Source organism: Delphinus delphis, chromosome 8, assembly GCF_949987515.2.
Source record: "Delphinus delphis chromosome 8, mDelDel1.2, whole genome shotgun sequence".
Taxonomy (NCBI): domain Eukaryota; kingdom Metazoa; phylum Chordata; class Mammalia; order Artiodactyla; family Delphinidae; genus Delphinus; species Delphinus delphis.
The window spans coordinates 85,542,345-85,567,170 of record NC_082690.1 but is presented as its reverse complement, the minus strand read 5'-3'; the positions used below and the strand labels follow the sequence as shown (position 1 = coordinate 85,567,170).

General features: G+C 37.2%; 1 protein-coding gene across 3 annotated transcripts in view; it reads right to left on the bottom strand.

Annotated features, from left to right (window-relative positions):
• Positions 1-24,826, bottom strand: part of HIPK3 (homeodomain interacting protein kinase 3) — a 92,100-nt gene that overhangs the window by 11,898 nt on the left and 55,376 nt on the right. For all 3 annotated transcript variants that reach the window (XM_060018667.1, XM_060018669.1, XM_060018668.1), the window contains exons 3-8: positions 14,167-14,290; positions 5,629-5,748; positions 4,419-4,505; positions 3,745-3,929; positions 2,515-2,674; positions 1,975-2,098 (exon numbers count right to left, since the gene is read on the bottom strand). In XM_060018667.1, coding sequence (XP_059874650.1) covers positions 1,975-2,098; positions 2,515-2,674; positions 3,745-3,929; positions 4,419-4,505; positions 5,629-5,748; positions 14,167-14,290 — 800 coding nt within the window. The remainder of the gene's footprint in view (positions 1-1,974; positions 2,099-2,514; positions 2,675-3,744; positions 3,930-4,418; positions 4,506-5,628; positions 5,749-14,166; positions 14,291-24,826) is intronic.

The window sequence follows — 24,826 nt, the reverse complement described above, 5'->3', positions numbered from 1 at the left end:
TAATTCTAAAACTATTGTTCTTCACATTTGATGAGTTAATGAACCTGAAAGTATCTCCTTTTCTTTCTGTTATCCTTGTTAGGAACCACTTGCAGTTGCTAACATATGTACAGAAAGGTTACTAACCTTTTATTAATTATAAGCTACATAAAAAGATAAAAGATTTGCCTAACCTCATTGAATGTTTTAAGAATGATGCCCAATTGTATTTAGAAATGTGTCCACAAAGCCTTTTGGTACAAACAGAAGGTAGCTCTGAAAAAAAAAAATTGTTATTCCAAATCTTTTTTTTTTTGGCTGTGCCGCACAGCTTGCAGGATCTTAGTTCCCCTAACAAGGATCAAACCGGGGCCCCCAGCAGTGAAAGCCCAGAATCCTAACCACTGGAATGCCAGGGAATTCCCTGCTATTCCAAATCTTGATGAAATATACCACACTGTAGGTAGGTGACTCCCAAACTGATTTTGGTACACGGAAGAGATCATTAGAACCTAAGAATCTATTAGTACAGATTAAAAACTCATCTAAGTGAAAATGTATTTGTCAAGATACCACTTACGTAGTAACTAATTGAAAAACAAAAAAGCATCAGTCTTGCATGCTCAAGTATTTAGAAGTAAAATGTCTATGACTTACTATTAACAGTATGTGTATGTGTAACAGACAGATAGAACAAATACACCATGTTAATACTTGTTGAATCTAGGAGAAAGGACATTATTATTCTTTGAACTTCTCTACAATAAACAGTTGAAGAAAAACAAAGAAACACAACAGCATCTTTAAGAGTGCTGACAATATGATATAGGTATTTTTATTACCAAACCAGCCATGGGTCACTGTCACAGATAACAGACCAAAGCTACCCTGGTAGAACCAAAGTGGCTAAAGAGCTGCCATGTTTTCACATCTCTCATTACCAGCCAAGCAAGTCAACAAACATATTTTTGGTGCTTTGTTAGGCACTGTGGGGAAGATTAAAATAAAAACTTTAAAAAGTTGCTCACATCCTTAAATGAAATAAAAATTTCAAATATAACCTTCAGAATCCAGAAATATTACAGCTGGAAACGATCAAGATAGTATCTATTCAGTCTGTTTTCTTTGACAAAGGCTGAAGCAAGTTAACAGACTTGTCTGGGATGGCAGAGCAAACAGCAGAAAGAGAACTAGATCCCAGGCCGACTTAGCACCAAGAGCTCTCACTTACACTATACAGCATTACCACCATGCTTCAAAGAGTCATTTCTGGCCCATTTGGAATCAATCTCTTGATTTTAAGATATAACTAGATGTCACGGCCTAGCAAGGACAAAACGCTACCGAAGGACCTAGGAAAGAGGGCTTTATGCTAGCTATTCCAGTCAAAAAGTTCACTGCTATCACCCTTTTACCACTAAGAAGTTCCTCAGTGTGAAAATTTATGGCATCTTCAAAGGTATTCTGTCACCATCTCACTTGAGGATTTGATTCTATATTTTTATCTAAATAAGGGCAATTTGATCAAAATCAATCTTCAAACAAACAAACAAACTAAGCTATGGGGAAAGAACAAGACTACAATATTTTAGGAAAGAAATCCTCTGACCAAAACTTAAAGAACTGAGCTCTCAATCACTGTAATGTCCAGCGATGACATGCAGATAAGTACTTACTTGAACATCTGGAGCAGTTATACCCAGTATAGGACAATCCATACCTTTCCAAGTTCATTAATTTCCACTAAGGTATGTTATCATGCTAGACTCTACAGGAAATACAACTGTCATATGGTCCATTTTGTTAATGATGACTACAGTGGAGCTGCAGTCAAGAAGTATCACTGGTCTAAAGGCTACTGACCTGCTTAAATTAAATTCAAATGTAGCAGTAAACGTACCAAAACCCATGCAGTATATTTAATGAATAGATGCCTAAACTTATTTTAAAGTAATGCATGCCTAAATTCAAAGTGTAATTTAAATAAAAGAATACCTTGAATAGCTGGTGGACAGATAATCAGTGTCTGCTGAAAAGCATCACCACAACCAAAATGAGCAGTTCCAGCCTGCAGAGGAATCCCATGGTGCACAACTGAATGAGCAGATGTGGTTAATGCCTGAAACGATAGACGTACATGGCATTCATTATACAGAGCAGGCTTCTAATTGCTGTACACATACTTTATAAGTAGAAATCAAATGCATTTCAATAAATCATAATTCTATGATAAAAATGGACCCAGAAATTGATCTTACTGAAGTCTACTTTTTGTAGAGTTGAGACAAAGAAGGGCAGGTAGATCATATTGAAAGAATAAAAGGTGAAGGAAAAAAATGGATTTGAGTAGATATGCTCCAATTGTTACCCTGAAATATTAGAGATTTAACAGAACAGCCATAGTAAGACTTCATCAGCACTGAAACTTCTAACTGCTGACATGGAAACTTCTGCATATTTCAAAAGCAAATCAGCAATCATTTAAAAAAAAAAAAAAAAGAGGAGTATAAATTATCAAATACTATAAGTTCTTACCTGACTTCTTAATGTGCCAATTTTAGTAAAATTTGCTGTCAGATTAGCAGTACTGCTTGGAGCAACTGGTCTCAAGAGTGAAGTTTTATTGTGATTATTTGTGTCACATGAATTCGGATGGGACTTACAAATATCCATAATATGAAAACAGGACTTTACACTGCAAAAGAAAAATCGAAAGGTAATTGTAATATTATTTTTTTAATGTTTAGAGTAGTTTAAGATTAAAAATTATTTCCAAAAGGAAAAAAAAGTCTATGGCTTGCACTTAATCTGCATATTTCCAACAGTATTTCTACCAGGAAATCCTGTAAGATCAAATTTCAAAGCAAGCAGAAGAATATACTTATATCTGGAATATTTTCTTGAGACAGCAAAGCAATAGTGAGCACTTTTTGGTTACACTTTTATGACCCCTACTCTAAATAGTTTTTTTCTAAACTACTAGATCTCCACATCCCTAGATGAATGGCACCATGTATGTGGTTATTATGTTATTTTCAAAGTACTTATATACAGAAACCATTACACATTTTTAAGTACTGGGGGTGTGGAGACTAGTTGGGCTTTATAAAAACATCGATTTTAATTGTAATTCACAATAACGAATATCAGTTTGTTCCTTTACCTCCTTCATTCAATATTTTAAAAATATTAAAAGAAGTTATTTTAAGTCACTTACTTTACTCTCTTCAGCCAATAAAAAAGAGGACTGGGGTTCAAAGAATTCACAAGCTTTGCCTAAGGTAACTCTTCTAAGTCCTTCTCAATTGGGGCATATACTCTTCTCTACTAACCCATAAAAAAAAGCCTCCTTTCCTTCCACAACACAGAGGGGAAAGAAGGGGGACAAGAAAAGCAAATGCTGTGAAAGGAAATTGAAAATGGAGTTTGCAGGACTCAAAATTGAGGGAGGAACAACTTAACACTTCCTTTAACTATAAATATGCCTGGTTATTAAGGTAAGAATGTCATGTAAAACGACATCACTCAGTCATCCTCAGTATGCTATTTTGGAAAAAGAACATTGGAATGTGATTTAGATTTGCATTCTATTTCTACTCTGCAATTTACTGTCTATGTGAACTTGGCCAAGTTAGCTTAACCTCTTTTTACTCAGTTTACTTATATTTAATGAAGAAATTGAATCATTTTTCTAACACACTGGTTTACCACAAACAGCATTATCATTTCTCCAGAATCATTTTAAAAGATTTTAGAGTAACATACTGGTTGCTATGCGGGAAATCTAGAAGATGTTTCATATTAACAAAAGCATGGTTCAAAGTCTCTGCTGGAGTAATTCTTAAATCTGCATCAATCAGCAACATTTTTTTCAACAGACTAACAAATTCTCTTCTATCAGCTTTCTCAGCCAAAAGATCACTTCCTTCCAAATCCATCACTGTGTTCACCTGCAAAATCAAAATTTCAAGTCATCGAATAAAAATAAGCCATACAAGGTAGTATATGTTAAAGTCTCACAGTTTACAAAAAAAGCCCACAACACAGGAAAGAACAAAGAACTACAATTATTTTGAAATAAGAAAGAACAATGGAGTTTAACAAATCCTCAAAAATATTTTGAGGTACCAAAGAGCATTCAAAGCAGGAAAAAAAATTTTTTTTTAACTAACAAATATCCACTTCTAGAGAGATGTAAGGAAAAGAAATATGTCTGTTAGTTTTCCTTTTTAAAGAAAATACTTGAATAATACAAATTAAATATGTGATAAAGACAAATGCAATTTAGTCCCTGAAAACTCAGAATCAATTTTGTTTGAAAAGCTTAAAAACAGCAAGCATTCTATGTCATATAGAAAATGATTAACGTGTTTTGGCATTCTTGGCATTCAATCCACCAACTTAAGCATAAGATTGACAAATGTGTCTGTGGTACTCACATGCACTATATCATCCAGACTGTTGAATATGTACTTTCTGGCTTCTTTAGACTTCATTCCTGTCTCAGCCTCATGTTCTTCCAGTGTCTTATCGAATATATCAGAGAAGGAAAATATCTTATTACCCACCATTTGTAAATCCTTTATTTCTTCAATTCTGGCACATTTAGCCTAATATATTGAATATTCTAAGGCAAGTAGTAGTTTCAAAAGAATAACTATCAAAAATGTAATTTTGGGACTTCCCTGGTGGCACAGTGGTTAAGAATCCACCTGCCAAGGCAGGGGACACGGGTTTGAGCCCTGGTCCGGGAGGATCCCACACGCTGTGGAGGAACTAAGCCTGTGTGCCACAACTACTGAGCCTGCGCTCTAGAGCCTGCGAGCCACAACTACTGAAGTCGATGCGCCTAGAGCCTGTGCTCCGCAACGAGAAGCCACTGCAATGAGAAGCCCACGCACTGCAACAAAGAGTGGACCCAATGCAGCCAAAAATAAATAAATAAAATAATTTTTTTAAATGTAAGTTTTTAGAAGTATACAAAAAATGAGAAGTTCAGGTTCAGACCAAAAAATATTACACATATAGATAAAATCCTTAACAAAATAACTAAAGTGAATCATTAAAGATTTACTAATCCCAGGAATAAATTAGGTACTTGGGTTATGTAGTAAGTGGTTAGATTCAATCCCTGTCCTATAAAGCTTAATAAATGTAGAACTGGGTAGGGAAGATAAACAACACAAAATGATACACATAAAATTTTTTTAAACTATTTAAAGTGAGTTAATAATTGTGCTGCCAGGTTAGAGAATGAGCTAAGGTATTCAGAAAGGACTCTCCTCGTTAAAAGTGGGGGTGGGGATTGTCAAAAATGAAAATTCAAAAGAAGAAAAAAATGCAATGAAAGAGGGCTTCCCTGGTGGCGCAGTGGTTGAGAGCCCGCCTGCCGATGCAGGGGACGCAGGTTCGTGCCCCGGTCTGGGAAGATCCCACATGCTGCGGAGCGGCTGGGCCCGTGAGCCATGGCCGCTGAGCCTGCGTGTCCGGAGCCTCTGCTCCACAACGGGAGAGGCCACAACAGTGAGAGGCCCGTGTACCGCAAAAAAAAAAAAATGCAATGAAAGAAAAATAGGCACAGAGGGTATTATCTGTGAACATGAAGCATCTTAGAATATGTTTTTCTAAATATTTTTTTTAATGAATTACCTTTAATCTCCAACCAGAATGAGAGATATCTGTTTCTCTGCAAAAAAATCTTGTGGATTTTGTACCCACATTTAACAACTGTTCTCCTGGTAAACCTTGAGTCTGAGAAATGTATCGAATCTGAAAAATAATTTACAAAACAGAAGAGTTATTCTTTTATTGCATTAGATATTTATTGAACAACTATATCAGACACTAAGGTAGATGTTAGGTCAAGAATTAAATGATGTACAGTGTGTGCCCTAAGAAATCAGTCCAGTAGGGAACATACAAGTAAGCAATTATAATACAGTGTAATATATATTGATATAATACAGGTATAATAAATACATGCCTTATGGAAAAACAAAGAAGAGACACATAAAATAATTGTAGTCATATAAAGTTCCAGATGAGGTGATGCTCAAGTTGGGTCAAAAAGAACAAACAGTTTGTCAGCCCTGAAGGAATGGAAAAAAATCTGAATTATTATGATTTATGCTAAGGTTATAATATGAGTAAATATGGAAAATAAAAGGAATACATCCACACATTCAGAGACTAAAGTTCACTAAGGGAGAAATGGCAAGAGACGAAATTGATCTAGCAGCAAAGGGCTTTATCAGTAGGTTAAGAAGTTTGGATTTTACTCTGAGAGGCAATACTGGGAAACCACTGGAGAAACTGGAGAAATCTACACAGGCAACTGACAAGTTACTTGACTTAGTGACAAGTTGACGTGGTGAATTAGGGCTATGGGAGCACTGGAGGGGACGCATCTATGTCACTGGCATATGTGTGCTTGAGTCAGTAGAGGAGGACACAGTGTAGATGAGCTCTCTCAGGAGGACACTGAAAAGCTCCAGCCTCAGGGCCTCTGAACTTAACATCCTTCTGTTTGAACACTGTTCCCCCAGACATCTGTATGGCTAGTGTTTCACTTCCTTCAGCTCTCACCTCAAATGTTACCTTATTCATGAGGCCTTTCATGCCCCACTAATAAATAAGAACAAGCTCTCCTCTCTTAGTACCCCTATCTCTACTTATTCTGTTGTATTTTTCTCTACTGTGCTTTTTTATCATCCGATATTCTGGTACATTTACTTTGTATTTTCTTACCCCATTCTGCAGTAGAATGTACATTTCATGAGGGAAGAACTTTATTTGTTTTCTTACACGTACACCCATGACAGTGTCTGGTACATAGGTGGCCCTCAAATATCTGTTCCCCAGATCAACAACTGGGCAGCACAGGGAATAAACAGAGGCTTAACCCCTTGAAACTGTGTTTGAGAACACAGGATTCTTTTTTTAAACCTCAAATACAACTAGTCCATCCTCTCCTGCATCTTCTATTTCTTCCTCTGTATGAGATTTTTGCCCTTGATCTACAAAAATGTTTAATATCTTCCAGCCTAAAAACAAAAAAAAAAACCCCAAAAACTCTCTTAACTATTTAAAACACTTTTCTCATTCAGTTAAAAGCATTAAAATAGTGGTCTATATTTTACTTTCCATTCTAACCTCAACACACAACAATTGGAATTTTACTATTACTCTCACGAAATGATAATGTCCTGTTATTAACTGACACATTTAATAGTCACATATTAATCCTTATCTTACTTCAACACCACTGGCTATTTTCAAGTGAATAACTTGAAAACTCTGTTCCTTTCATTTCCACATCATTCTTTTCTATTTCTCTTCCTACTTCTTGGCACTCTTTAACTGCCTTCCTCCATTTGTTATATGGCATTGCATTCTAGAGTTTTATCTGTCTTCTTTCCCTCTACAAGCCCCACGTGCCATAGTTTTATCTCTAATTCTATGTCTAAATATTTATCTCTAGCTCTGGAGCTGTAGATCCAACTGCTTACTGACACTCTGTATCTGGCAGGCCTTTAGGTACCTCAAAGTGAACATATTCTAAACTGATTTTCCTTAAACCTGTTAATCCTCATGTATTTCCCCCTTTGGAGACTACCACCAACCACCCGAATCAGAAACCTGAAATTTATGCCCAACAAGTACCTCGCCCTCATCACCCAACATCCAAAACCGTAACAATTTTACCTCATTAGTATTTTTCATAACTGTCTCTCCTCTCCATTCCTCTTTCAGGTCTTCTTCAATTCTGAGTTATACAATCTCACAAGCCTCCTAATTAGTCTACCTGCCTCCCTAATGACCCCATCCACTCACTCCCAATTCATTATTCACACTGCTAAGAACAAGAAATTGCTAACAGCCATTTTGATAAAATGAAAATCTGATTATTACTCCCCTGTATAAAATTACTTTACTGCCTACAGGATGGATTCCAAATCTCTAAACATGGCACACAGGCCCTCCAGCTTTATCTCTTCCGGGCTCTTTACATGCTCCTGTACTCCAGCCCCGTCTAGCACCTGCTAAACCTTGCATGGGTTAGTTTCTCTTTCCTAGATTGCTCTCTAACCCCTACTTATCAACATCCCTGTTCCTCTCCCTCCTTACTCCCCTCCCTGCCACTTCACCAAATCCACGTGGCAAACTTTTACTGTTCCTTCTTCAAGACTCAATTCAAGAAATTCTCCTCTGTAAAGCTATGCCTAACCATCCAAAACAGAGGCAATCACCTTCCTCTGTGCTACCATCACACCTAGAACGTAACTATTTTAATGCATTTATAACACTACATTACAATTATTTTTACATGTCAGTTTTCCCTGCTAGACTACGTGCCTCCTAACAAGAGTCTATGTTCATGCATATTTGTATCCCGAATTTTACATGAAATAACTAAAATCTCCACCTTACAAATTAGTTTCGTTACATTAAAGTGCAGTACCTCCCCCTCACCCCACATCCCCCAAGTGCCTGAGTTCCTTGTTTTAGGGAAACAGAAAATGAAAAGTACTAAGAGCTTAGTACCTTGATGTTGCGTCAGAGTATCACAGATGGTAAGAAAGGTGCTCAACAATTCAATTTCAACAAACTTACACAGGGCATTTATTATGGGTCAGATGTTAAAGCTATGCAGAACAATAAAATATGTTGCCAATCTTTAAAATTTATTCAAAAAATTCAGTAGAATAAATATATAAGCACATAATCTGCAATTAAACTAGGAAATGCCATTATAAAGAAAAAAACAAAGTGCTAAGAGAATACCATAGAGCAATTAATATACCTAAGAAGTTGAGATGGCACTGAAAAAACAAAACGGCAAATGAACCTGCCAAGTTTATTTTTGGTCGTAATGCCTGCCAGTCATTTGAAAAGAACTTGTTCCATCTGTATGCCCCTCCTGTCTCCAGTGGATGAAGGGTAGGGACCTGACCTAGAAGCAATTACTTCATAAATTTGCCTTGTGAACTCAACTAGAATTAAGCTAACTAAGCAAATCAGATTTACAGTGTCAGAAACGCAAACTAAGAAATTCCAGATACTGTTGGAGGATGAGCTGAAGGGTTATAAGGCAGAGCTAGAGTTTGATGACCACGTTAACATAACCAGAGTTAAGAGTGAGCAGGAATTCTGAGTAGCAAGTTAGAACAGATAAAAGCACTTAAAGAGCAGCTAAGAGCTAAGTTATACTTAAGATCGAGCACCAGAGTGAAATTCTACCAAAGCCTATTAATTTCTGTAAGTGTTGCCTTGAACCTAAAAGCACCTTCAACTCCAGACTTCACAAAATCCAGTCATATTAAAGCTCATTCTTGGATTTTTGGACAGTCCACACAAAAATAAATGAACTTTTCCTTGAGCCAACTTGAGAAGGTCTCTTTGAAACCTGAATAGCTTGACAAAATAGAATTCTTTAAAGATTCCCACCCCCACCCCTGGAGTGAGCTCTATTCTTCTTACATAAGATATAATTTGATATTACCAAGCATAATAAAATTTGAATATAAATTCAGGCTTTCGGCTGCTCTGGATAAGATTCTACCTAAACTCTAACAAACATTTTTCAAGAACAATCAACCAATTAAATACTGTCCATTCATCCATAAAAATATTATTTAATTTCCTAGAATGTTACTGATATTTCCCCAGTAAATATAAGTCAAATTGAGTACATATAGCACTAATGAGACACTATACCTACAATTAAGACAGGAAGGGATCCAAGCACAGTACCAATTCACAGGGCAGCCTTCTCTACACATACACAGTAAGTACATTTGTATACAAAAGGAAATAAAATGCACATATGACAAAATATATTCTCAACATGGTCAGTGCCTAGTTGTAGAATACAAAATTCAAAGAAGAAATTGCCTTGGAAAGACTTTAAGAGATGACACAGATGATTAAAGGGCTAGAACACAAAGCCCATAATAAAGAATTTAAATAGTCTGAAAAGTTTTTCCTGGTGACTCAAAATTGGCCTTGAAGTATACTACACATATACTGTTAAGTCTTTTTCACCTCCTTTGAAAAAAACAATATTACAAGGTTAAATATAGGTTACACAAAAGACATAACAACAAGGGTTAAGAAAGAGATGTTACAATATATTTCACAGAAAGTCTTTATTTTTGTAAATGTTCCATGTGCACTTAAAATGTATGTATCCTGGGCTTCCCTGGTGGCACAGTGGTTGAGAGTCCGCCTGCCTATGCAGGGGACACGGGTTCGTGCCCTGGTCCAGGAGGATCCCACGTGCCACGGAGTGGCTGGGCCCGTGAGCCATGGCCGCTGAGCCTGCGTGCCCGGAGCCTGTGCTCCGCAGCGGGAGAGGCCACAGCAGTGAGAGGCCCGCGTACCAAAAAAAAAAAAAAAAAGTATGTATCCTGCAGTTTTGCGTGTAGTATTGGGTGTAGTGCTCTATGCCTGTATCACTAGGTCAACTTGGTTAATCATGTGTTCAAATCCTCTATATTCTTACTGATATTTTTCTATCTACTTTCTCTATCAATTACTGAAAGAAATGTGCTTTAAATCTCTAATTATGATTGTGGCTTCGTCTCTTTTTTTGGTTCTATCAATTTTAGATTTATAATATTTTGCAGCTGTTGCTAGAGATATAAAATATAGAATTTCTGTGCTTCTGTTGAATTGAATTTCCAAATTAATTGGCTGGGCTTCCACTCTTTATAAATAATGCTGATATATTTGTAATATACAAACACTCCTGTCGTTAAAAGCAATGTTATTAACAAAAGCAAAACAGAAGAAGAATATCTTGTACAGCATATATTCTGAGAGATAAATATTTGTACAAAATGTTATCACGGGGGCTTCCCTGGTGGCACAGTTCGAGCCCCAGTCCGGGAAGATCCCACATGCCGTGGAAAAACTAAGCCCATTTGCCACAACTACTGAGCCTGTGCTCTAGAGCCCGTGAGCCACAACTACTGAAGCCCGCGCGCCTAGAGCCTGTGCTCTGCAACAAGAAAAGCCACTGCAATGAGAGGCCTGCGCACTGCAACAAAGGGTAGCCCCCGCTCACTGCAACTAGAGAAAACCCGCACTCAGCAACAAAGACCCAACGCAGCCAAAACTAAATAAAAATTAAAAAATTTATTTTTAAAAAAAGTTATCACGGGACAAAACAATAAACTAGCACAGGCTGCTGGTTCCTTCCCTAGAACTCAAATCTGGAGACAGAATACAAATGGAGGTTGATGAATCTGAATAACTAATATACAGACTGTGAAAACCCTCTTCGAGCAATAGTAGATTGACAGTGGTAGGGTAGAGGTGGAGTCTGGAAGAGGGTCAGTGCCAGGGAGCTAGGGCAGACTAGAGCAGGGTTCAGCTGGACTCTTAGTGTCTTGAAAGTATCATTATCCATGAAGTACTGTAGAGGTGGTCTACTGCTAATAGCATAGCTTCTAGATTCAGACTGCCCGTGTTAGACTATTGGGCAAGCTTATTAAACTTCCCCACACCTCAACTTTCTCATCTATAAAACTTCATAGGGTTGTTGTGAACATTAAATGAGTTAAAGTGTTGACAGTTCCTGGCACCCAAAAGAACTCGATAAGTATTAATTAGTAATGTTACTACTATTGCCCACTGTACTGTCACTGTAAGGCAAAAAATAAGTTAAAAAAATAAAATAGCAACAACACCCCAATTGGGTATCCAAGTATATCATGGCAGCTGATGCCCAGAATAGGAAACAGATAACAGACAGAGGCGTGCCCTTTTACATCCTAATTAGATGATCATAATCCAGGGAGTTGAGGAAATTTTATGAAATTCAACCACATAAATAGACTAAAGTAAAAAACAACCCCCAAAAACCCCACTCGTGAATATTTTAATAGATGCACAAAAGCATTTCAGAGTCCAAACCAATTTAGGATTTAAAAAAAAACAACTTAGGGCTTCCCTGGTGGCGCAGTGGTTGGGGGTCTGCCTGCCAATGCAGGGGACATGGGTTCAAGCCCTGGTCTGGGGGCATCCCACATGCCGCGGAGCAACTAGGCCCTTGAGCCACAATTACTGAGCCTGCGCGTCTGGAGCCTATGCTCCGCAGCGGGAGAGGCCGCGATAGTGAGAGGCCCGCGCACCGCGATGAAGAGTGGCCCCCGCTTGCCGCGACTAGAGAAAGCCCTCGCACAGAAACAAAGTGCCAACACAGCCATAAATGAATGAATGAATGAATGAATAAATAAATTTTTTTAAAAGGGCAAAATTCCTTAAAAAAAAAAAACTTAAAATTAGGAATAAAGGGATAGCCCTTATCTTGAAAACAGACATTTATCAAAACCTCTACAGCAAGCATCATATTTGAAAATGAGTATGAAGTCCAAGATTGGAACCAAAAAACACATCACTCTTATTTGTTTGTATTCATATATTTTGGAAAATACCTTTTAAAACACTGAATTGATAACCGTGTGGCTATTGATGCTGTATGCTATTAACTTTTTTCAATTACTGTACCCATTTGGAATTAAAGTAATATACATTCCGAAAATATTGTGAATCTGGATCAGATAACACCTCCCAGTTTAGAAAAAAAAAAGAAATCTATTACAGATTTTAGAAAAACTGAGCTTTGGTCAGGACTTTGTATTAAATTACCATTGTAACTTTTGACAAGTCATTTCATTTTTCCGGGCCTCAGTTTTCTCCTTTATAAAATGTGAAGGGGTAGTAACTAGATAATCTGTAGGGTCCTTTTCAGTATCAACGTTAGTTGTCCAACACTAGAACTGTAAAGTCCAAATCCAGAGTACAACAGCAAACTGACCTTTATATTGCCACTAGATGGTGTCCTGCTCCAGAGTACTATGCATGTCATAAATTGTGGTCCACAAAGCCAAAGGTATATTTCTACAATTTGACAGGTACCTCAGTACTTCAGCAGCTAAGGGATTATGGGACTCTCCAACTAGATCACTAACTCTTTCAAAACTAGTAACAGTTTGGCACCTGCATCAAAGTTAATGATTGGGTAAAAAGATGAAGGAAACTAGAATGTATGGAAATTTTTATAGAAATGGTATTTTAAGAGGTATGCTCAACATGGAGGGGGAAAGTAGAGAATATTAAAAAAACACCTGGCCTAACAGAGAAATTTTATGGGTAGAAAGTCATTGGAAGAGGATAAGATTAAAGTTAATGATAACATCTAATTTAATAATTAATATTAAATGACTTTTAGGGTCGTCTCAGCAACATTTAAGTCACTAAATTAACTACCTCTCGTATCCCCTTTTATACAGAAAGCTAAATCTTAGAAATCAGGCATTTTGCTACAAGTTATGTGTGCTGTAAAATGTTCTTTCTATTTTTTTTCATGTTTGAAAGTTAAATAGTATAACATTTAAATAAAAATATAAGCCAGACAAAATATATGTAACCACTGTTGATTCTAACATTTTCTACTAAAACATGAGTTGAGTATATATATATATATATCTCTAATAAGGGAGATGCTATGAAACTTTCAAATAATAGTGAAGAAGATAACAATTACCCAAAAAAGAATCTTGATATTAAAAACCAAGTAAATAGCAAACAACACTGTCTAGTAGCTTAGAGAGACTAATGAACACACCTGAAAACTACCATGAAAAGTGTGTAGGGAGGTGATTTGCTGGATTTTATTGAGAGTCATTTCAATGTTAAGCTAGACTTTTAGCACCACCAAAAACAGCTAAAAATACTAAAGAGGGTTAGGGTGACTGAGGTACTTAAGACCAGTAAAGGCTGTTGGTTCAAGACCAGTAGCTATGATGACTTTTATTCCTTGGGAGAGGCTGACATTTCAGCTGTCATCACCCAAGTGATGTCTGTCACCCAAGCAAAGCACTATTATTTAAATGGACACAGTCCAGCCCTTTATATATCTATAATATAAAAATGGTACCAAAAAAATTCTCCCAAAAGGTTTTCAGGCCTGTGGATTATACCCTTGTTTATGAAAACACTTTAAAAATCAAGTTTTGTTTTGAGTCCTGAATTTAAATTCCGTTAGATCCAAGGTTTTGCCAATTTATTCTAAAAGGAGTCTCACATGTATTGTATACCTGGGAAAATGCATTCCTGTAAGTCTATTATTTTTCTTTACATTCTACCAATTCTACTGGGTTATCACAACAGTTCTATTACCTGGTCATACTCCAAGGCTCCTGGGTAGAGAGGCCATCCAAGGAATAATTCTGCAATCACGCATCCCAGTGACCACATGTCTATGGCTTCACAAAATGGCAACCCCAATATAATCTCTGGAGCTCTGAAATTTAAAAAAAAATAATAATAATCAATCAATCAATCAGCGGTTTTCTTTTAAAATTATCCAATTCATCTGATATTCTCAGAGAAGTTTGTAAAATGAGAGCGAAATCATCTACTATTTACAGTAATTCTTCATTTTCCAGAACTTGTTGAAACCTAGCCATAATCCTGAATTAAACTTCAAGGGGTGCTATGAGTACAACATTGCTATGATAAAATATCTATACTTAATCCGAGTTTTACTAACATGACAGTAAAAAAAGGAAAAGCATAGATCTTGTTTTTGAGACTACAGGAGATTAGAAATAACACACTAGAAAGAGAACTGACAAATTAAAAATACATGCACCATGACACCAACAGAACTTAAAGCCAGACACCAGAAGATAAGACCCAAACAAAACAAAACAAAACCCCAAAGGCTAACCATGGATCTAGACGTGGGTATTACTTCAGAAGATAACAATAAAAACTGGGCTATTTGTTATCCAAAACAGATAAGACCAAGTTCAATATAGTCAGCCTTAAAAGGCAGAAAGTACAGGATACATCAAAACAGTTAAAAAAGCACTTTACCACTTGAAGAGCTTTGATTATTTGGAAAATTATTTCATGAAAGATACAATTCCCCGATAAATTGTGTTGCTACTTCACATGACTTTTCCATAAGAAAATTAACATTCTAAGAGTTCTCTATATACAAAGTCATACAATCATAGTTATCCTGCACAGTCTCAAACTTACAGAGAAGTTATAAGAACAGTACAATAAATACTTTTTCCTAACCCACTTGAGAGTAATTTGTCAAATAATGGCATGCTTCGTATTTCCTACAAACAAGAATATTCTCCTACATAATCACAATACAATCATCAAAATCAGGAAACAAATACTGATACATCTCCACCATCTAAGCCTCGGACTGCAAGTTTGGCCAATTACACTGATAACGTCCTTTATGAAAAAGAATCCAATTCCGAATCATGCACTGCATTTAGCTGTCATATCCCTTTCAGTCTTTTCCAATATCGAATAGTCCCTCAAGTCTTTCCTTGATTGCTATGACCCTGGCATAAGATATTACAGGTCAGTTATTTGTTGAATGTCCCTCAGTATGGGTCTGTCTGGTTTTCTTGTAATTAGATGAAGGTTATAGATCTTTGGGAGAACTGTTTAAAAAGTGATGGCGTTTTTTTCTCATTATATGCTATCAGGTGGTACAAAATTTTGATTTGCTCCACTACTGATAATATTCACTCTGACTATTTAACATGGTATCTGCTAGATTTCTCCACTATCAAGTTTCTCCTTTCCCCTCTGTAATGAAGCATTTTGTGGAGTTTCAATTTGAGACTGTACAAATAATCCAATTTCAGTTTATTCATGTATTTACCTATGTAAGTATAATGGATTCCTATTTTATTCAATGGGTTATAATCCATTACTATAATTACTTATTTTGATGCTCTAATTTTCCCAGACTTGACCAGTCGGAACTCCCTCAATGAGCTATGGGTCCTCGTTACTATTGGGATGGCACTGTTCCCAGGCTCTCTCAGTGTATATTTTATACAGTTTAAGAAAATAAGCCTTCTGCTAACTTTTTTTAACTGAGAGTGCTGATTGTCACTATCTCCTAATGCGGTGGTTCTCAATCTTGGCTGCACATTACAATCCCTTTGTCCTGGCCACACCCCATACCAATTAAATCAGAAACTCTGGGGATGGGAGGTAGGCATCAGTAGTTTTTAAAGCTCCCCAGGTGATTCCAATACATGGCCAAACTGAAGAACCAAAGCACTAGACTCAATGGGAAAACTATTCCATCTCCTCCCTACAGCTCTTCTGATCAGAATAAGTTCAAAGGATAATAAACAAATTGTTTTCTACCATAGATTTGGGATCTGTCCAGTGACTCTCTACTCCTAAACACCTCTGCTATAATTAATACTTAAGATTCAGTAGGCTCTTAATGCACAAGTACTTGTGAAAAACAAGTAAGTGTCATGGGGAGATATTACGAGGCATAAAAGAACCTTAAAACATAGTTATAAAAGTTCTTCATTCTTTTGACAAAATACTCAGCAAGTGTGTAGATGTACACACGAGTTATATTCAGCTATAAGCAAATGCTAAACTATATTGTAAAAAGAGAAAAAATAGGTTACACTAAATTATCAATCTTATATATTCACAATATAGAGAGATATCCTTTTTTGTTCACTATTTTATACGCAGAACGTAGCAGAGAATATGCACTCAGTAAACATTTCTCAGATAAGTCATGCCAACACAGGTTGATTCACACAAAGGAAAGAAAGCATCAGTGTGAAATGTGGGTTTGAACTAGGCCTCAAAGAACAGAAGTCTAGACAGAAAGAAAGAGAAATGGACACAAGAGTTTATAAAGGGTATATACTAATCTGTACTTTAAAAGGTTCAAAGCAAAAGGCAGCCTGTTTCAAAAATATGGAGTAAATGAGATTCACTAGTGATACTTAATCATGTACTACTTTGAATCCTGAAGACTTATTAATAAGACTGAGCTATAGCTGTGTATAAGAGCTTTATGATTATTTTGAAATAATTAATATAAAAAATTCATGGGTCTTGAAATTGGCTACTGTAGAAAACTTCAACATTGCATTTGGTAATGAAAGAAAATTAACAAAATGATAGTATCTAGGATACTCAACTTAAAGAGACCAAAATTATTTGAAATCTGGTTAACAATTAAGAAGAGTTTCTGTCAACTAGACAAAGAGTGATGAATTCCTTCTGCCATTTGTTACCATTTAATGAATGAGCCAAGTTTCTAGGTGACAGTGACAAGAATATAGAGTTATTTTTTCAAACTCTTGACTAGGAATTGTATAAAACCACTTCAAATACAAATCTAAGATTCCAAAGTTGTATTTATGTAAGCAAACTCAACTTTCTCATTTTAAAAAATGAAAGAATTTTAACTGCAAGTTTTATACAAATTCATTATGTATTATTGCATCAGTTTAAGTCCTCTGAGAAGCAGACAAGACGTGCAAGAAATTTCTTCAGAAAAATGTCTCTGAAGGATACACAGGGACAGGAAGAAGGAATAGGTGAAGAGAGCTTCAGACCTTGAGCAGTTCTGACACCTGTGAAAGAGGTGCAAAGGAAGAATTGGGTGGAAAGAACCTCCAACAGCAGTGCTGTTAAGAGAAAATCTTGGCAGGGTCAATGGGGTGTCCCCAAGGCAAAAATTATCTGCTAGGCTAGTTCCCCATCAAACTAGAACAGCGCAGCTCTAGGACCCCCACTGTGTTTGGTCACTGGCTGAGAGCAGCCCAGCAGCAAAGGGGCCTCTGCTGAGCACTGATGCATTACCTAAAGGCACAACAGCTGGAGGCTGTCAGTTAACTGCTCTTCACAGGAGGTTCTCTTGAAGTGGATCCGAATGGCACAATTCCAAGGCTGCCACAACTATCTTCCCAAAAGCTTTTGTATTTTATTTTATAATACTACATATCATAAAGAAAATGTAATAAATTTCTTCACCAAGTCTGAGTCAAACGTGCCTAAATTCTCTCCAGCTTACCGTGGCATGCCATAAAACATTATATTTTCTATATGTATCATCACATGTAAAAAGGTAGGAAAGCAATACCGTTAAGCATTTACAATCTAGATGAAACTGCCAGAGCTGTCAGAGCTCTGCTGGCCAGTCTTACAATAAAATAAACTTTTAAAATCAAATTATGCACTAAAGAATAATATATCCATCTGTCAGTAATGAATAAAGCTTAGTTTTCTGGTTGTATCTTAATTGGCTCTCAAATTATTCCTCTGGGCTAAATATACTTTTGTATATAAATGACCACAGCAGAAATTCTAATTTATGGACCACTCTTAAAATAAATCTTCTGTTCTACACCTAAAGGAAATTCTTCTACATCTTTTCTCATCTAACTTAACTCCCCTCTGAGCAGCTATAACGTGGTGGTGCTAAGGATATAGCAGGGAACAGATATCATTTGTACTTTTGTAGACAGGCAAGGCACACATTAAACATGGCCATTGGACAGAGAGTATAACTAAACCTGTTGTTCACCACTCTATAAATAATAACTCACAATTAGAAGGCAAGTGTCAAATCCACAAACCAACTCAAAAATTTAGGTTATATGGTAACAAAGGCAATCTATATATAAAATGCCATGTTTCCTTTTTTTGCCATATGCCTTTAATAAAATTTATCAATATTCATTAAGACCAAATCTTTTTTTACTTTTCTAAAACCTTGAAACACTGATATAACATACAGGTAAAGTGGAGAAGCTAAAAAAAATTTTTTTTTAAGTGGGTAAACTGAACTCTGAATGGTTTGTGCGTCTTTTGCTAGAGAACTCAAAAAGAATGTTAGCAGGAGATGGTTCAATTAAGAACAGTGAAATACCATCACTCAGAGAAGAAGATAACTATTAGTGGAGTTACTTTATTTCATTTTTATTTACTTTTTTAAGCTGAAAATTCAATCACTGTCAGAGAAACCTAGCCGTGTTAGGAAAAGGGATGTCTCAGTTCAGGAACTCAATATGTCAAATTCTAGGAACAATTATATTCTTATAAGAGAAAGATGCCCTGGGTTATCCCTGCAAATGCCATTAAACTATGAACTCATGTGATGATTTCATGGCCATCAAGAAAACAGTGATCATAATATGACTCCTAACTTATTTTTTCAAATACAGAGAATGCTTAGGCCAACTTGATTATTTAGTCTGCCTAACGTTTCTCATTAAAGTTAAAAAACTAGCATAATGCTGATACATTTCAGTTTCTTGAGAATCTAGTGACAGAACCCAGGTTTGGTCAAGTCTAGGACACTGATCAAATAATTTCTGAAATGACAAAACTAAGGGCCAGATTCTGATGATTCTGTCAGAAATGTCACTCAGTAAAAATGAAAAGTACAGCTATCCAGGCTTCTGTTGATGATACTCCTCTACATACAAGTGTATAGCTACATGCTTCTCTCTACTTTTGACAAGAAGATACCAGAAAGAATGTGTGAGCCCCACGATTGAGATAAGGTTCAAACGTTTGGAAATTGTCTATTACTACAAATCTATAGCATAAATAGGTAGATGGCGAAGTATTTTAAGAATGCAAAGTTTGGTACCAAGAAAGAAAGCAACCCCAACTTCAGTGGATCAGTACTTGGACATATGTAAGCACTACCGAGTGGGTGTGTGTCTTTCAAAACCAGGAAATGTTGCCCTGAGTCAGAATGGGTCAATTTTCCTTTCATACACTCCCTGTTGATCAGTGAGGGACTTTCTATTTTTATGAAGTTGTAAACATAATTACAAACCCTAGGGTCAATCAGGAACTAAGTCTGAATGGTCAGTAGAAAAGTAGAACACAAGTGATGGGAGTTACCTGTTACATTACTGTTCAAATAGGTATGCACGCACAAGTCAAGGATGAGTGGCCACGAGAATAAACACAACAAAGTTGAAACCTGTGCGTGTGTGTGTGTGTGTGTGTGTGTGTGTGTGTGTGTGTGTTACTCATAGGTGAATGTTTTCCATAGATGTGCACTATGGCACTGCAGGATCTGTGGTTACTGAGTCCCTAGAGGTGGAAGCGCAGATATAGGGCCCTGACTGTGAAGTTATCCATGGATTTTCACAGTGCATGGGGTCACTGTTTGCAGATGACATGATACTATACATAGAGAATCCCAAAGATGCTACCAGAAAACTACTAGAGCTAATCAATGAATTTGGTAAAGTAGCAGGATACAAAATTAATGCACAGAAATCTCTGGCATTCCTGTACACTAATGATGAAAAATCTGAAAGTGAAATTAAGAAAACACTCCCACTTACCACTGCAACAAAAAGAATAAAATATCTAGGAATAAACCTACCTAAGGAGACAAAAGACCTGTATGCAGAAAATTATAAGACATTGATGAAAGAAATTAAAGATGATACAAATAGATGGAGAGATATACCATGTTCTTGGATTGGAAGAATCAATACTGTGAAAATGACTCTACTACCCAAAGCAATCTACAGATTCAATGCAATCCCTATCAAACTACCACTGGCATTTTTCACAGAACTAGAACAAAAAATTTCACAATTTGTATGGAAACACAAAAGACTCCGAATAGCCAAAGCAATCTTGAGAACAAAAAATGGAGCTGGAGGAATCAGGGTCCCTGACTTCAGACTATACTACAAAGCTACAGTAACCAAGACAGTATGGTACTGGCCCAAAAACAGAGATATAGATCAATGGAACAGGATAGAAAGCCCAGAGATAAACCCATGCACATATGGTCACTTTATCTTTGATAAAGGAGGCAAGAATATACAGTGGAGAAAAGACAGCCTCTTCAATAAGTGGTGCTGGGAAAACTGGACAGGTACTTTTAAAAGTATGAGATTAGATCACTCCCTAACACAATACACAAAAATAAGCTCAAAATGAATTAAAGACCTAAATATAAGGCCAGAAACTATCAAACTCTTAGAGGAAAACATAGGCAGAACACTCTATGACATAAATCACAGCAAGATCCTTTCTGACCCACCTCCTAGAGTAATGGAAATAAAAACAAAAATAAACAAATGGGACCTAATGAAACTTCAAAGCTTTTGCACAACAAAGGAAACCATAAACAAGACCAAAAGACAACCCTCAGAATGGGAGAAAATATTTGCAAATGAAGCAACCGACAAAGGATTAATCTCCAAAATTTACAAGCAGCTCATGCAGCTCAATAACAAAAAAACAAACAACCCAATCCAAAAATGGGCAGAAAATCTAAACAGACATTTCTCCAAAGAAGATATACAGACTGCCAACAAACACATGAAAGAATGCTCAACATCATTAATCATTAGAGAAATGCAAATCAAAACTACAATGAGATATCATCTCACACCAGTCAGAATGGCCATCATCAAAAAATCTAGAAACAATAAATGCTGGAGAGGGTGTGGAGAAAAGGGAACACTCTTGCACTGCTGGTGGGAATGTGAATTGGTTCAGCCACTATGGAGAACAGAATGGAGGTTCCTTAAAAAACTACAAATAGAACTACCATATGACCCAGCAATCCCACTACTGGGCATATACCCTGAGAAAACCAAAATTCAAAAAGAGTCATGTACCAAAATGTTCATTGCAGCTCTATTTACAATAGCCCGGAGATGGAAACAACCTAAGTGCCCATCATCGGATGAATGGATAAAGAAGATGTGGCACATATATACAATGGAATATTACTCAGCCATAAAAAGAAACGAAATTGAGCTATTTGTAATGAGGTGGATAGACCTAGAGTCTGTCATACAGAGTGAAGTAAGTCAGAAAGAAAAAGACAAATACCGTATGCTAACACATATATATGGAATTTAAGAAAAAAAAAATGTCATGAAGAACCTAGGGGTAAGGCAGGAATAAAGACGCAGACCTCCTAGAGAACAGACTTGAGGTTATGGGGAGGGGGAAGGGTGAGCTGTGACAGGGCGAGAGAGAGTCATGGACATATACACACTAACAAACGTAGTAAGGTAGATAGCTAGTGGGAAGCAGCTGCATGGCACAGGGATATTGGCTCGGTGCTTTGTGACAGCCTGGAGGGGTGGGATACGGAGGGTGGGAGGGAGGGAGACGCAAGAGGGAAGACATATGGGAACATATGTTTATGTATGACTGATTCACTTTGTTATAAAGCAGAAACTAACACACCATTGTAAAGCAATTATACCCCAATAAAGATGTTAAAAAAAAAAAAAAAGACACAGACCTACTAGAGAATGGACTTGAGGATATGGAGAGGGGGAAGGGTAAGCTGTGACAAAGTGAGAGAGTGGCATGGACATATATACACTACCAAACGTAAAATAGGTAGCTAGTGGGAAGCAGCCGCATAGCACAGGGAGATCAGCTCGGTGCTTTGTGACCACCTAGAGGGGTGGGATAGGGAGGGTGGCAGGGAGGGAGATGCAAGAGGGAAGAGATATGGGAACATATGTATATGTATAACTGATTCACTTTGTTATAAAGCAGAAACTAACACACCACTGTAAAGCAATTATACTCCAATAAAGATGTTAAAAAAAAAAAAAAAAGAAGATACCAGAGAAATGCAGCACAAACTTGGAAAAGGTAAATAAATGGTAAACTCAATAAAGATAAAAATAATAAAATCAGAACAGTCTTCTCTTGAGGTAGGTGATGCAGAAGGCATTTCTTATAATAACAGTTTTATTAAGACATAATTCACATACCATACAATTCACCCATTCAAATGGTACAATCAATAGTTTTTAGTATATTCACAGAATTATGCAACCATTAACGCAATCCATTTTAGAACATTTTCATCACCATCAAAAGGAACCCTATATCCATTACCAGTCACTCCCCATTTCTCCCAAACTCCTCCATCCCTAGGCCACCACAAATCTACTTTGTCGCTTTAGTTCTGTCTCTCTTTTTTTTGTCTCTTTTTCGTCTTTTTTTTTTGGTCTCTTTAGATCTGCCTGTTCTGGACATGTCATACAAATGGAATGGCACAACATGTGATCTCTCATTTGGGGGTCAACCACAGGTCATGGGTAAATTCTGGGGTAAAAACATTCATAAGAATGTTTTGCTATAGTGGTACTTAAAAATCTCTGCAGAATGTTCTGGGAAGACAAATCTTGCGAGTCTGGTAAGGAAGCACTGACTTCAAATAATGCAAATAATCTAAATAGAGCTAGATTTTAAACACTCAACAGACACCTAGCAATCGCTCTAATAGCAAGTAATTTACCTGAGCCTTAGTATTTTCATTTTTAAAATGCGGTTTTACTGATGTAGCATGCTCTGAAAATTATCCAAAGGACTAAGTAAAAGATTCTATGTAAAATGTAAAACAGTATATACATTCTCTTAATTTATTCATACTCCCACTGTCCTAATTCACACCTCCTCTCTTCTCAAACCATCACCTCCTCCCTCATCCTCACTCCTGACTCTTGTCCTTGCATCCAACTTTACTGGGGGCAGGGGGGGATTTGAAAGAAACTTCCACATTCTCGCCACCACATCTACTAGCCCACTTGCATCTGTCAGTGCTTCTATCTAAGGCACCCATGCTCACTTACTGAAGTACATCACTCCACCAATTTCCCACTCTTTCTCATCACCAACCTCTCTCTCCCTCTCCCTCCTTCTCTCTACATATATATATAACTATCCCATATCTCCCATTTTGGAAAAAAAAAAGAAAACACTTTCTTGTTTATATACTCTCCTTCAGCCATCACCCATTTCTCTATTCCCTCTTACACCAGTCCTTCTTGAAAGCACTGTTAAGAAAAGCTGCCTCCAATTCTGCCCCTTTCTTGAACTCACTCTAATCAGGCTTTCATTACCCCATCATTCCACCAAAATAGCTCTTGTCAAAGTCACCATCAGCCACTGCATTGCCACATCCTTGATTTATTTGACTTGCAGCATTTGACACAGTTGTGTTCTCCTGCTTTAAACAGTATGCAACTGACTGCCAGGGCACCACTCTGCTCTCCTCTTTACCTCACCTGCAGTTCCTTCTCAGATTCCTTTCCAGTTCCATCGCATTTCCACAACCTTTAAATTCTGGGGTGCCCCAAGGCTCAGTCTTTGGATGCCTATCTTCTCTAACTACATTCACTTCCCTTAGGTGATCTCATCCAATCACACAGTTTTAAACACCACCTCTATTCTTAAAACCCAAATGTGTATCTCCAACCCAGACCTCTCTCCCCAACTCTAGACTTACGTATCCAACTGTCTACTCAACATCTCTTACTGAGTGTCAACTAGGTATCTCAAACCAAACATGTTCAAAACATCTTCATAATTCCCTCCAACACACTCCTCCTCCAGCCTTCCCCATCTCAGGAATGACAACTCTATCCTCCTAGTTTCTTAGGCCCATAATTTGTGTGAGAATCAAATTTGACTCTCCTCTTTCTCTCACTTCCCACACATTTATCGGCAAATCCCATTGACTTTATCTGCAAAACAGATCCAGAATTTGACCATTTTGCTTTACCTTTACTGCTACAACCCCAGTCCAAGCCACCAGCATCTCTCGTTGCACGCTCCCCAACTGTTCTTGCTTCTGCCCCGTCCTCTACCATCTACTCTCAACTTAGCAACCAGAGTGATCCGTTTAGTACACAAGTCAGACCGCATCACTCTTCTGCTCAAAACCTCCCAAGAGCTTCTTCCCATCTCACAGTAAAGTCAGATTCCTCACAATTGCCTCCAAGGTCATACGTGATTCAGCCCGCAGCCGTATCTAGTATTTCCCACCATCATCCCATTTGTTTGCTCTCATCCACCTACACTGGCCTCCTTACTGTCTCTAACCATAGTTGCTGCCTCAAAACCTTTACATTTATCTAGAAGAAGGTTCCAGGCAGTGGGAACAGCAGGACTTGATCCCCTCACTCTTCCTTTGTGTTTCTGCCCAAAGATCTTATTAGAAAGGCATTCCCTG